The following is a 15,919-nucleotide window of genomic DNA, read 5'->3' on the forward strand; positions in this document are numbered from 1 at the left end:
CAGCAACAGCATATACAGTAAAACCTGCCTACAACGACAGTGTTGGGACCTAAAAATGATATTGTTATAGACAGGTTATCGTTATAGACAGTTTGATTATTTATTGCTGCCATTCTTCTTGGGACCAAGGAGGATATTGTTATAGACAGGTTTATTGTTATAAACAGCAGGGCCGGATTTGGAAGTGTGGAGGCCCGGGGCAACGAAGGAGTGGATGCCCCTAATCAGGGTTCAAAAAGATCATCATGTTTTCGAAAATATCTGATACTTTGATGTATATCCGAATGTTTTGATATATATGCATATATCCGATATTTTCGACCAGTGAAAGTTAGGTATTTTGTAAAATTTTTATTGTGGGGGCCCCTTTGTTGTGGAGGCTCCGGGGCAGTAGCCCCGCCTGCCCTCCCCTAAATCCGGGCCCTGATAGACAGGTTTCACTGTGTTCTATAATTGGGGAAAAACTATCCTAGTAGCGTCGTAATGCTGTGTTAGGATCGGCGTAGCCTTCACATTGCTGCCAGGTAGGTTTGCCTCAATTATACTTAAGTTAGAGTCAATACAGCGGCTGTTATATACAGATTATCAGCATCACCGTTCAGAGTTTTTCTTTTAGCAGCCAGGTCACTTACTTGAAATAGGTGTTTTAAGTAATTATAATACATAAGAAATAATTCAAGATACATGACTTATTTTGTTCCCCATATGAAGCGTTCGAATGTCCTTAATACATTTCTTTACAATGCTTTAAAAAGTTCATTGCTGTATATTTGCTCAAATTGAATACTATGAATCAATATGAAGTGTATCACGAATTATACTTCCTTATAGTACTAAGAAATATAATTAAATAATAATAGTAATAATAGAAGTAATAACAAAAATAGTAAAAATAAGGACAATAACATTAATATAATAATAATAATAATAATAATAATGATACTAATAAAAAAAAATGTAACAGTAATAATAATGGAAATAATAGTAATAATAATGATGATAATAGTAATGCTACTACTACTGCTAATAATAAAAATAATGACAGTAGTAATAACAGTAGTAATAATGGCAATAATAGCAATAACTAATAATAACTTTAATAGTATTAGTCATAATACTACTAATAATAATAACTAATAATTATAATTATATTATTAATAATAATAACAATTATTATTATTATTATAGAATTAATAAAAATATTATTAATAGCAACATTATTAATAACAATAACAACAATGATAGTTATTATTATAAAAAATAGCAGTTAATATTAATAACAATAACAATATTAATAGCAGTAATGTTAATAACAATAATAAGAGTGATAGTAATAGCAATAAAAATCGTAACAACACATAATTACTCAAAGAAAATCAAGGAAGGCAAAAAAAAAGAGGAAAAGCACTGAATTGTTAACTTTTTTAAAGTAATAAGTAACTTTCATCAGTTTCCTGGAAAATATTAATACATTTTTTTTTAAATATTTTAGATTGTGCCTGCATTTTTCAACGGGGATAAGTAGCTTGGTGTCTTCAGCTTTGTTCGCCGTCCATCCAGTTCACACAGAGGCCGTAGGTAGCTATACAATTATAACAATGTTGCAATTGCTTTCCGAGAACAAATCCACTAAGAGAAAGAGATAAATTAAAACAAAAAAAAAAAAAAAAACTTTTTTAATATGCATGTAAAGTAAATTTTAGTTGCGAAAAACTAAAAAAGTCAGTTAAAAGTAAACAGAAAAACTTGTGGAAGTGGGACAAGTATTTATTAAAATGTTTAATTTACTCTTGGGTCATTTCAGTGTATGGTTGCAGTTTTACATGATGCAAAAACTTAAAATTGAGATCTTTATAATAACTCCCTAATTAAAGGGAGTTCTCCTCACTTGTTGAAAAATTTTAATGGAATTTCAAGCATGTAGTATATTTTATGCCTAACTAATTATGCTAATTTGGAAATAAATCTTACCCTAAGAGAGAAAAAGAAAGGTTTGTAAGAACAGTTTAACTTTTTTAACTAGAAAAATAATTTCAATTGAAAGAAAAAAACTTCAAACCATAGTTTATAGTACCTCTTTTTATCTGAAAATATAATCAATATTTTTCTAGAGATGTATCATATTTAGGAGTTATATTTCCTAATCCCAAAACTGTTATTCTAAAGCTTTGATGATGATTTCATTGCAAAAATATATAAAAATAAAACAGAGAATGTATGTGAATGTTTATATTTGTATATGTATGTTTCCTATACATATCCACAGTTAGTCATATCTCGGCAAAATTTGACATTGAGGTGGTTTGGCACCCGAGAAGGAACGCAGGGGGTTTTGAACGCCAAAAATGAACGGAACTGTTCAAATTTCAATTTTTTGATCATAAAATCTGCATTAAATGAAATTTTCTACCTGAATAATTATCCGTTTTTTTTGTTTTTCAGCTCATTCGAAAGCTCGCGAAAATAACCCCTGAAGTAGGGTTACTATTTTCGAATTTGAAGAAAAACAAGTCTGTAAAATTAAAAAGAAAAAGAAAAAAAAGTTATAAGCATTTTTAAATCAAAGCACATCAATATTAAATCGGAAGTTAATCGTCTGCCTCGAGTTCAGTTTGTATTAGCGTGAATAAAATGATTGAGAAGAGAGATATATTTCCATTTTTTTTTCTCGACTGTAGAAAAATAGAATTCTTGCTTTTGTTCTAAGATTTTCCTTTAATAGGGGGATTTTAAATTTTCCCTTTTTGTTCATTTTTCCACAATCTGTCGCGAAATTTTAAGATTTTTTTTTTTGTTTAAGCCTGATTGTTGAACACTTGTCCATTGACATAACTTTTATTTTCGAGGTAGACCGTGCAAAGCAAGCAATGAAGCTGGTAAATAAATAAGTAGAGAAATAATTTTTCATCGAGCTAAGATGTGATGGTCAAAACTATCTATGTTAATTCATAACGAGTAGTGTAGCCAGTTGCAAAATTATCTGTTTTAAGGCATCAACTGCCTTTGCTAAGCACAGCGGAAAAAAAGTGGAAAAGTAGTTCATCACATATTTTGAGGCAGTTAGCGAAAGTAGTTATAAAGCTAAATATGTTCAGTCATTATAACGGTGCGGGTTAATAGTTATAAATTCTCATTCTAACGGTATTTATCAACCCAGAGCTCTCACATATGGACGTTGAATGCAATCCGTTATTGTATCAAGCAAACACGATGCATTACCCCATTATAAGGGGCTCACTGAAATCTGCGGAATTAACATGTTTAGTCAACAATACAATGGACTAATATTAATGCAGTACCAAACTATTAATGATGTTAGAGATTAAACAGCTTTAACAGAACGATAATCACTATTTGAAACATTTGATAAGTATCATTATAATGAGTAAAACTACAATTTCAAAACGCTTAACTGCAGGTTACCTATTGCACGCCACTTGCAAGTACCCGCAGCAACTTCATCTACTTTTAAAGGTTAATCTAGTTTACATGTGCGAAAGATTATTTTACTTCAATGTCGGAAAATCTGCTTTCCTATAAATTAAATTATTATGTGTATACGCTTACATATCATATTGATAAATTCTACAAGATCCAAAAAGTTTTGCGGTGCATTAGATACAAACATTTAATTATATTAAAAAAACTGAAACGCATGATTAACATACTTTAAAGATAACGTAACTTAAATATGACATCAGCGGAGCTTAATTAATTGCATTTTTGGTATTTGTGTGTTTCGATGTGAATGACATAGCTGTGAACGGCACATTTTATTCTGTTTTTTTTAACAACAAATTAAAATGTATCTAGATAATGGTTTTTAAAAATATAAATAACTATAAATAATTTGAAACTTTTATCATTTTAGGTCTTTGAGTCATTCACATGTTTTAGTAAAAACCGCACCAACGATGTAAGATAAAATTCCTGTCAATGCCAAGATTATTCAAATTTGTCAAGGAAAATTATTTTAGAAGCTCTTCAGGTGTCCATAACTTGGAAGTGCAAAGTTAATCACTTTCTATTAAATTAAATTGAGTTATGTTTGCATTATATCGGTTTTCTACAAGCGATACCAAAAACATAAGACTATATTCGTACCAATGACAAAAGTGTTAAAATGTCTCTCAAAAGTTTATTTTAGAAGTGTTTCACTTGTAACTTTTGGGACCAGTTTTTCAGGTTAACTTTCAGGTAAAACTTTTGACAAGAATATAGAGTTTGCAAAGTTTACCACTGAATATTATCATATTTCAATTATATTTACAATTTACTGGTTTTCTACGAGGACAGAGAATAAAAACTCTGGACTAGAAAATGGAAATAAAAGTTGTCAATAATAAACAAAATAGGTGAAGAGCGTGAAACTGAAATTTGTTTCAGATGAACTCAATAACTGAAATTATTATTTTCTAGTTACGTGTTCACTTTTTGAAGGATTTTAAGCGATTCATTTTTTCAACTTCAGGTCATTTAGATAACTGACAGTCCTTGGGACAATGTTTGCACCTGCTTTTTAAGAGAATAATTTAACATTTTTTAGAAAAATGTTTATGAAAAAATGTTCTGAAGGGTTTTTTTTACAGTGAAAACATAGTTAAAACCTCTTAATAGTTTTTATCATATTTTTCTGCGTATGAAAACCGCAGCCATGGTACTGAGTATATCCATGACATTTATATGAACATGTTCATTTTTAACAGGAACGAGTTTTAACTTTTGCCGTGTTTTGTTTTATGACTATAGCGCTAAACAATTTTAAAAATAACCTAAAGATTTTTTAAACGAGATTAAACATGATAAAAATATCAGTGTGGAACACAAACTTGCCCACTTTTGTAGAACCACTCACACTTTTTTTTTTAATTATGATAAATTACAGGTGAATGCCAGAAAAAAACAGATATTGCTAAGTGCGTACGCATTTTACAATAAAGATTTTAGTACTTTTGCTCTTAGACTTTTAATTGATCCAAGGCATACTATTTTTTAAAATAAATTAGTCTTAAATAATTAATATATTTTCTTAATTAATTGGCCTTTAAATATTGCGTCGCTGTTTCAGATAATATTTCAAAACAATACACCCCCCCCCACACACATTTACATAGACACACCAAAACAAGTGGAGCGAAGAAATAAAAATTAAAAGAACTCTTCATTAATCTAGTAACATTTTATCTTCGTCTTTTGTTTTAAATTATGCCTCAAAAATATATTTTTGAACTAGTTAAGTCTTTTAATTTTTACATCTATTCTTCTTATAAAAAACAAATTATTATGAAACACTATATCAATAAAGATTTCTTTTGATGGAAAAATACCTCTTCCTGTGTTGATAAAATTTAATCACATTCCGTTTATTTTATGGATTATTTTTACAAAAACCCCAAACTAAAAAAAATATGGCAGAGAACCAGTACGAAATTGTCCTCATTAGCTTCTAATAAACTGCCAAATTATGGATGTCTTTGTACATTTTTTCATATAATTAATATTTTCCTATTAATTAAAGAGAATGTTAACTTGAAAACAACTCATCGAAAGATAAAACTTTTCAAACTACTTTCCTAAAGTTCAGAATTCAATATTAATTCGTGTGAAACAACCAATACTTTTGTTTGAAAAACTAAAAACTTTCAGAACAGCTTTGCGCCATCGTTTGCGTTGGAAATTTATCTTGATTTTATCATACCCTATTCTCATTAGTCCAAAACGTCACTTCTAAATTTCCTTTGTTTTTGGCCATAAAATCCTTAATATCTCGCAAACTTGGCAAAATAGCTGCAACTTGTACATCTCTCTGGCAGATAACGAATCTATGAAAGCGGGGTCCCTTTCCATTAAGAAACGCTGTCCCGCCATAAACTGCCTTGATTGCCGGACTGTTATGAAGGACATCAAAATTGCTATTCCTCCGGACTGTTATTTTCCAGACGTTATAGATTAGATAATGTCCGGTAATTACCACTATCCGACTTGCATTCACTCTCCCTGTCACCAGTATTGATTAAGATTCTTTCTTTAGCTTAGGCTTCTTGTAATTGCATGAAAATGCATTAAAACTTTAATAAAATTTTGTATCAAGAAGGAAATTTTATATACATATATATATACACACACACACACACACACACACACACACACATATATATATATATATATATATATATATATGTAAATGTTATGTATAATGTTTTCTACATAATATGTTTAAATTTCTTATGTTACGCATCGGTCACGTTGACAAATATGTGACTTTATTTGTATAAAAAAATTCTGAAGATAGTATCCTAAATAGGCATTCTGTAATCAGTATAGATGATTTTTTATTCTGTAACGAGCTTCGTCGTCCGGCTGTGTACGGTCTACCTCGAAATTAAAAGTTATTTAAAGTGACGCGTGTTCAACAATCATGATTGAAATTATAAAAAAAAAAGTGTAAAATTTTTCGATAGATCGCGGAAAAATATCCAAAGAGGAAAAAATTTTATGATCTGCAATTAGAGGAAAAACCTCAAAACCAAAGCAAGAATTTTTTTTTTGTCAACACTCGAGAAAAAAAATGCAACAGATATTTATCCTCAATGATTCAATTCACGCTAATCAAAACTGAGCTCGCGGAATACGATAAATTTCCGATTTAATATTGATGTTCTTTTTCTTAAAAATGACTATATAACTTTTCTCATGGTGATTTTAGTCTTGGTGGTTTGGAAATCCAATGGAAGTAAATGTACTTCAGGGGCATTTTTTGCGGGCTTTCGAATTAAACAGATATTAAGGTAATCGGATAATTATTTCGAGTTGAAAGAGCCGTTTAATGCCATTTTCGAGTTCTAAAATTTAAATTGGAGCGGTTTGGTTTTTTTTTTTTTTTTTGGCGTTTAACCCCTCCACCTCCCTCCTACGTTCATTCTTGGATGCCCAAGTATCTCCCTGCAAAGTTTGTTCGACATCCGACGTCAACTGAGGATTTGTGTAGGGAACATACACGCATACATATCTATTCTCAGTTTTATTTATATAGATAACTCCGTTAAGTTATTAAGATGTTTTCTTTATCCTCAGTCGTTGTACGACTGCTCAATTGTAAAAATGGCGTTTACCCTAAAAGGATGATTCGATTTTGTTTAAAAAATATATCTATGACTATAGTGAAAATTTAACAAAAAGTGGAATCGACAAGACAGAAATTCCATTATTAACTTAAGATGAAAAATACATTGTATAAAATACAATTATTGGCATTGGTTTTATCTAATAATTTAGTATGTTTTGCATTTGTTAATCAGCGTAATTTTAAAAGCGCAAACAAATGGAATTCATTACTAATTTTCCAAAAAAAACCATTAGGTTATTTATTTTAGTGGAGGAATTAGTAGGAATAGTTTAGGAATCTGTGGTGATTTTTTTTTTATTGTAAACCGACAAAACACTAGACATGAAAGACTTTATCGCACGTAATAAATGCTTCTTATTTTCTTTTCGATTTAAAACGCTGCATATCATGCGAGTATGTAAAAATGCTTCAACTTGCAAATACTGCCATTGAAATAGGCAACATTACCGAAAAACGTGGAGATGGGGTAAACGACTACCTATTGGCATTTTTAATGATTCTTACAATTTGAATCCAAATGTTGCAGTTCTAGTTCAAGAGAAAGACTAATTGTTGAAGTTTTCAGAGCTTAGAAATTGCACTTTTACATCTGTGGTATTTTCATTAATTTTCAATATTGATTTATACGTAATTTAAGATATGAATATGAGAATACTGGTTTTAAGTTATGGTCCGAAAACAAGCATTCCGTTAAGCATTCAGTTATTTTCACGAAATCCACAGCAAATTGTATTCATTAACATTAATATTATCTATTTTAATATTTAATATAATCCTGTAAGTATATATTTTTCATTATTAATTGGTATAATTTAATTAAACTTATTTTCGCAATCATTTAAGTTATCATCACCATTATCATCAGCGGCATCAGCAAAATGCAAACATTATTGCTTAAACAAATGAATTTTTTACATCAACACTATCTGGTAGATGCTCTTCGAACTCTTTAGACAGACATCTTTGATGAAAAAACTGAGTATGGTCTTGCGTGCCAGAAACTAAATTACCAACTTTTACTTAACTCATTACGACAATTTAGCTTAAAAGGATCTTACATATTTTAATTAATGGGGAAAATATATCTATATACTAGAAAAGTGCTGAGGAATGTTTATGCACTATTAAAAATATGATCTGATTTTTCAAAAAAAAAAAAAAAAAAAAAAAAAAAACAATTCAAGTTCCTTATAAATGAAACATTTTCTAAAACTAAACGACAGAGAAAACTCTTTTTATTGGTGTAGAAGCATTAACATATTAAATCACACTGTGGATAAAAGTTAATTATTTTCTTTATTTTAAGAGTTTCCCAGCTCTGGGACTTTCAGTGTTACCTTATCATGATATGATAATGTCTAATTATGATTATGTCTTATGATCTAGTCCATCTTTTTGTCGTTCAAAAATCGTCTGCATATTTCAGGTGACCGGGGTGGTAGGACGAGCGGAGCTTTTGTCTGCTGTTGCCTTCCTCTGTGCCTTACTATATTACATACATTCTAGATATCAACACAAAACAAATGGTAAATATCATTTATGCATTTTTATCGTGCCTTGTTTAGACTGTTTCTTTTTGTAGCAATCTTAGTCACTTAGAGTTGCTTTTAACATCTCTCTTGAATCAAAATTATTGTTTCCGATAAATATTATACCATCCCAAACAAGAACATGAAAAAGCTCATTCTAGACAAGGACGCCTTTTCTATTTTTTTCATTACACGTTACTGATGACAGCAATTAAAATATTCTCTATTTTTCATTTTATTTATAAAACTAATGCAATTTATGTTAATAATGTAAATCTAGTAAATGACCCTTAAATGAAAAAGATAGCTCTTTCGAGGCTCATCGATGAAGGGCCGCAGGATTTTACTGTCCTCACAAAAAATTTATTGTCTTACGATTCGGCAAATTTGAAGGCGGTGTTTCTTTCCCCTTCACTTTGAATGTGGACTAATGTAATTCTTTTATTAGATTTAGGAACATGATTAGATGAACGTTCGTGTTTTATCGTTATGTAAAAAGCATCATTCGGTAAATTGAGGATTTCCACTACTCGAAAAAAATTAAGTTTCGGACCACTCTGCATAAAGAAATATGCTTTTACTTTATTAAATGTCAGTTCAGATAGAACGCTAATTTAACACGTTGACGGCCAACTACCAGTTACCTCGTACTTGTTTATTTGCCATTTTTGTGCAGATACGATTAAACTTGGAATCTATCAGTGCTAAAAACGATCATCCACACAAAAGGCCGGCTTCTCTTCACACGTTGGACAATGAAAACGCGTTTCTTGGCATTTTTTGTTGGGGAACAACATGGTTTTGTCAGATGCTGTCTATTTTTTCGGTAGGAGGTTTTTTTTTTGCTTTTTGATGATAAATATACCCTAGAATTACAGTTTTTAATAATTTAATATGATTAAATCAGCTTGTAATTTAATTCCATATTTCTGGAAATTGCCGTGGCAGTCAACGTGTTAATGATTCTTTTGAAAAAAAAAAAAAAAACCCTTAAATCACTTAAATCCAGGTGTTTCTCAGTTATATGCAAGCAGTGGGAACAAAAAAACTATTGTTACCGAAATTAATACTGCATTGCACTAACTAAATGTTCCTCATTCAAAACATCCTTTTATCTTTCCTTATATTTTTTTCCATTTTCTTTCCATTTTAGCTTTTCAAGAATGCTGCGTTACTTCAATATTAGCTGTACTTGGCTTGCTTTGTAAAGAACAAGGATTGACTGTTCTTGCAATTTGCTGCATATATGAATTAGTTAGTCCTAAGGTAAGAAGAAATAAATCCCTTATCGTAAATTAATATTCTTGGTTTAAAACTAAATTTCCACTTTATTACTTTTGTCGGATTTCTTGAGTAACAGGAGGACTATATATAAGACGATAATGACATAATTTAAAGGATATCCATCTAGATGTTTATACTCTTACTTATTAATAATAAAATGTCTCAACGTGTTAATCGCTTAAATGGTTTTAAAAATATACTGTTATCGCTTTTAAAAAAATTTAGTGTAATTTTCATTTTTCATTTCAAAATGAAAAAAACAAACTATATTTTTGGGTTATGGAATTTTTTAGTTTATGCTGGTATTTAATTCTCTGAAAAATATCAAGTCAGTACACAGAGTGATAAGCTTAATGACTTTATGAAGTTTAAATGCTTATTTTAACACCACAATTTTTTTTTTAAATGTGTATTTTAAAAAAGAACTAACGCATTTTGCTAAAATCAGGAAACTGTAAAGTATAAAAAGGTTTAGGTTCTGAAAATATTTCATTAATAAGAATATATATATATATATATATATATATATATATATATATAAGGTGTTTATTATTTACTTTCAAATCAATGAGTCATTTTGTTTTATAGAAAACGTACGGGTGTGCCCATAAACTAACAGCCATGCATTTTCATTTATGGATGCGTCAAACAATGATTTTAAATGCTCAAAAATGGTCTTTGTGAATGATTTTAAAAAAAAATCTTCATGTTACTCTTAAAAATCACAGTGATTAATTTAGTATATATTAGTATCAAGTAAAAGAACAAAAAAAAAAAACAGAATAGCTTTCTTTTTGCGATAAATTACATGCTTTTTTAAGTAGTTCCAAAAATGATAACCTTATTTTAGAGAAAAAATATACATTCTACCATAAGCTCATGTGTGAAAGTAAGCGTAACATAAAAAAAATATCATAAAATATAGCTCCTTAATTTGTTTCTTTTGATTAAATTTAGGTACTCTCTGGTTTTTATGAATCTCTCATCTAAACTTTATTTCATCTTCAAATCCGTGGCTGTTCACCAACTTTGTTAAGAAGAAGCAACTTATTTTCCTAAGAGAATAGCGCTCACGCTACCATAGCAAATGCTGACTAGCCACAAGATCTTCTTCAACCACTATTTCTGGTGTTCAGCTCTTTTTTTCTGCGTTTTTGTTAGTTTCCTCTGCTTTCCTTTCTCAATTTCCTCTTTTTTTCTTTTTCTTTTTTTCATTTTCATCCACTTCTCTTCTCTTTTCGGCACAGCGTGGCTAATTAGTAGGAGCTCAGGGCGTAAGACTGTAGCTGTAATTGAACGTTGCTTTTTTTCGTGTTTTTGTCTTATGGGACAAGCAAGTTTTTTTTTCTACTATACGAGTCTGCTTTGAGGTAAAAAAAAAAACGTATCAATTGATTTTATTTTAATTTCTGTTAAGTTCTTTACGTGCTGGAACGAAATTTTTCAATTCGAAATTTGTTTCCGATTCGAAGCACATTTTAAAAGATGCATCAACTGCACATTCGGTGTTTTTGTGCAGAAGCATTTTTTCTTACCTTAATTGCTGAGGTATTCACTATTTCTTAAAATGCAGAGTAAACTATTTTTCAGGTAAGAAATTGTTTTTGAAGAAAAGAGCTGTATTTCTTATACGTTATATTCTTTTTAAGCATGTTTTAATATCCATTTGTCGCCGATGTGTGAACTAAGATTTTGGTAATTTTACTGAATAGTTGCTGAATCAAATCCTTAATCAAATACTTTAGGAGTGGCATAAGACTTCAAATGCTTAATTATTGGAAAAAGTATTCTATCGAATGCTAATTGCATTTTTAGAGCACATTTTCATGTTATATAATACATCTAGACCGAAGTCATCAATGCTGTGGTTAGCTGGTTTTGTTTGTTATTATGGCACAAACCCTCAGTGGGCGTATTTCGCAACACTATTGTAAAATTCCCTAAACAAGATAAATACTGAAGAAAGTTTTAAAACAAAGTCATAAAAAACCTTAAATTTCAAATTTTGAACAAAATAGGGAGTACTTTAAAAATAAATAAAGTTAAATAATAAATAATAATGTAATATTTTTAAAAACGAAAGACGAAGGATAAAGAAAAATGGAGAGCTACAAGATAAAATACTAAAAATTAAATATGAAAACATGTTTTTGTTTTAAATCCAAACACTATTTCTTTAAGATTGGTTCAAACTAAAAAGTATGAAATAAAATAATTATATGATTTTTTGATTTCTCATCACTCAAACATTGAAGTGAATCTTAATATCTTTTTGTTTATTTTAGTTCTAAAGAAGCCAAGAAAATTAAAATTAAAAATGAGAGGAGTAGAAATACAGACGATATAGTAAAAGTCGATTGCACAGAGCTGTATCCCACCTATTTCTTCTCTCAAATTTTTACAAACAAAAACGACAGAACATTAAATTAAAGAAAAAATGTCAGAGTACTGAATCAAAGACAAAAAAAAATCTCTTGAACGACATAATTCACTTCATTTGTCATTTTATCGGTGCATTAAAAAAGTCATTAAACTTTCTCGGCAATATTTTATACAGTCGAACCCGCTTAATGGAATAGCCATTTTTCCACGAAAAAATATTCTAATAAGCGGGATATTCCAATAACCGGTATTAAAATAACATATTACATTGGTTTGGTACATTGAAAATGTATTCTATTAAGCGGGATATTCTTTTAACCGATATTCTAATAAGCGGGCTCGACTGTATTTTATTAAACATTTATTTTATTCAAATGCTTTAGCAAAATAAATAAATAAATAAATCGGCGGTTTCGGAAAGGATATAATTATCTGTAATAAAATACTTGAATCGGGAATAGAAATGAAATGGATCCGCGACTCGCAACCTTTTGACACATTGTACATTGTTGACACCCGTAACTTTCTGCACTGAATGTAACCGTTGAGTAAGAAGTAAAGTTGTAATAAGACTCTATTCTGCACCAATTGATTTCTCTTTTTGAAAATCCTGTGAAACAACTGCTCATTCAATTTCTTAAAACATGTGACTGGCTCCTGTTTTGGAAAGTTATACTGTACTTTTCATGATCTACATTTTGCAAACTTCAGTATGTTTCGATAGCTATACTTTGCACCGTATTTTGTATTTACTAAACGTGCTTTATCAAACACTGATATACGTATAGCATGTGTTAAGAGCAGTAGAAGCAGTGAGAAACAAAGTAAGGTTAGTGGATTCGTTAAAGTTTCGGGTTAAACCCGTACACAAATTAAATCGTTGGTAGATTTTCATGGAAGTTTGTTTTCTAAATATTGCCGTGCAGCAGCACTTACCAAGGCGACTATTATAACCTACACAAATGAGGGTTTATTCTACCTACTGAAACAACTGCTAACTCAATGTCTCAAAAAATGGGACTTTTTTTTTGTTTTGAACACTACAAGCACCTCTCAATGTCACTATTATGATCTATTGTTCCAACACAAATGAGGTTTTATGCCATCGATAAGAGATAAAATGGAGGGAGTGAAGGTTTTCGTTCCGAAACAAAGATATCAAATCATGTGATAGATTTAAAAGCAAAGCATTGGAAGAAATCAGGGTTTTTTTTTTGCCAGTTTCACGCAAACCGTGTCAACCATTCGACGTTGTTAAGTCACGTGACTTGAGAATGTTTCCTTAGCTTTTGCTAAGCCACTGGTTGGACTTGCTCCCTCCATTTATAATTCCTGCTCTAAGGTTTATCCTACCTACTGAAACAACTGCTAACTTAATGCCTCAAAAAATGGGAGTCTTTTGCTTTGGACACTATAGCACCTCTCAAGTACACTAATATGATTTGTTATCCCAACACAAATTGGTGTTTATTCTACCTATTGGAACAACTGCTAACTACTTTTCGCAAAAAATGTAACTAAGTACATTGTACACTTTATGTATACTTCTCATTTTGCAAGCTTAAATATATGTTTTGATACCTACATTATGCCCCGAATGTTGGATTTACTAAACTTGTACTTTATGCAATGATGGACGTATGTATTAATTTCAATAGAGGCAGAGAGAGGAAGGGATATGAGTGGTCTTTTTAAGGTTTTGAGAAAAAAGGCGCCCAAAATTAATATCCTAGGTACGCTTCCATTAAAACGTTTCTCCAAATCATGCTGTATAAATTGCACAACCTACCTAAGCTACTATTAATATCGCTTCGCTAAAAACGAATTAAAGATTCTTCTATCATTTAGACTAATTATCTCAACATTTTTTACTTTGCTTGTATTTGATTCTACATATTCAAAAAAAAAAAGGTTTTTATTTTTTTTTAAACTAACTACTTTTTTTTTCATCTAGAAATGAAATTTCTCTTTTGGAATTTCCATCAAAATATTTTAGTAATCACATTCGACGACATGAAAGAACTAAAAAGTAGTTTCTAAAAAAAGGAGCTAGATATAACCGGCATTAAAAGGTTTTACGTTTTCCTCTTTCGAAAGTAGGGATCCTTGCTGATCCCAGGGCTATTTACAGAAGGGGAAAATTGCTTTACCAGGGTAAGTGCTTTTTGAGTGTTTTATGGATTCCTCTGCAAGTTTCGCTTCCATCGACCTGTTGAGGTCAGCAGCGGGCATTCTTTTTTCGAGATTTCAATGAATTTTTTACTGTTTCTCAAATAAGTTACTTCTGTAATTTTCCTTAACACTCTCTTGCGACGTTCTTAAGACGTAAGCTGTAAATGAATAATAATTTTTGTGCATAAAAGATTGACATTGATAGTAAAAAGAAAGGTTAGGCAAAACTTAAAAAGTGTTTTTCCCCTTGATTTAAGGATTTGCTTCACTTCCTTTTTTTTTTGTTTCATGAATTAGTCTTTTTGAGCACTGTGAGAGTAAACTGAGGGCGTTTTTTATGTAGTTGATTAAATCTTCTACAAATTGAAAAATTGTCCAGTTGTTAAAAAGGAAGTCAGAGTATTTTGGATTATTATTGTATCTTTTTTCATTTAAAAAAATTCTCAAATTGCGAACCCTCCCTCCCCCTTCTTTTGTGAATTTTGTGATTAATTTTAAGAATTGTCTATGATTTTTTTTCAAATAATTACTTAAGTATAGTTATTACAATAATTAGCTATTTGCTATTTTTACATGTAAATGTTTTCTGAAATTTCTTTTAACATCAACTAAAGCTTGTTCATTTATATGGTGGAAATACACTGCTCGACATTGAAAATGCAACACCAAGAAGGAGTGGTCAGAAAGTGATGAAATTTGAAAAAAAAAAAAAAAAAACAGAGACAGCAAGGAATAATAAATGATCTTAATTTTAAAATAATAGGCAGAATACAGAGCGAGAACGGCGTCGGCACAGTAGGATGTAGGACCACCGCGGACAGCGATACACGAAGAAACACGAAGTCTAGGCATAGAGTCAATAAGGGTGCGGGTGGTGTCCAGAGGGATGGCTCTCCATTTCCTTTCAACCATTTGACAGTGTTCGTCTTCTGAACGAGGCAGGAAAAAAGTCTGCAAATGGCGTCAATCACATCCCACACAAGTTCGATTGGTGACAGGTCAGGAGAGTATGGTGGCCAGGGAAGCATTTGTGTGCATTGGAGAGCATGTTGGCAGATGTGAGCACTGTGTGGTCGGGCGTTATCCTGCTGAAAAATTGCATTAGATAGCCCTTGAAGGTAAGGGATTCCCACCGGCCGCTGCACATTATCCAAGTATCGTTGCGCCCCAAACCATTTTGCCACGTTGTCGTGCGGTGGGACCTTCCACAGTTACTGCCGGATTAGATATGTCTCCATGTCGACGCCACACACGTATGCGGCGACTATCACTGGATAAACAGAAGCGGAGTTCATCTGAGAACACGACATTTCGCCATTCTGTCATCCACGTCGCTCTAGTCCGGCACCATACTAAACGTTGCTGTCTATATTGTGGGGTCAATGGCAGTCTTCTTAGTGGTTGCCGTGATTGCAGACCACGTGTG

The 15,919-nt window shown here is 31.0% G+C and overlaps 1 protein-coding gene across 1 annotated transcript in view; it reads left to right on the forward strand.

Moving 5' to 3' along the window:
• Window positions 1-15,919, forward strand: part of LOC129230329 (protein O-mannosyl-transferase Tmtc3-like) — a 192,155-nt gene that overhangs the window by 90,343 nt on the left and 85,893 nt on the right. The window contains exons 5-7 of the mRNA XM_054864728.1: window positions 1,493-1,574; window positions 8,553-8,652; window positions 9,809-9,921. Of these exons, the coding sequence (XP_054720703.1) occupies window positions 1,493-1,574; window positions 8,553-8,652; window positions 9,809-9,921 (295 nt within the window). The remainder of the gene's footprint in view (window positions 1-1,492; window positions 1,575-8,552; window positions 8,653-9,808; window positions 9,922-15,919) is intronic.

This window comes from Uloborus diversus, chromosome 9, assembly GCF_026930045.1.
Source record: "Uloborus diversus isolate 005 chromosome 9, Udiv.v.3.1, whole genome shotgun sequence".
NCBI lineage: Eukaryota > Metazoa > Arthropoda > Arachnida > Araneae > Uloboridae > Uloborus > Uloborus diversus.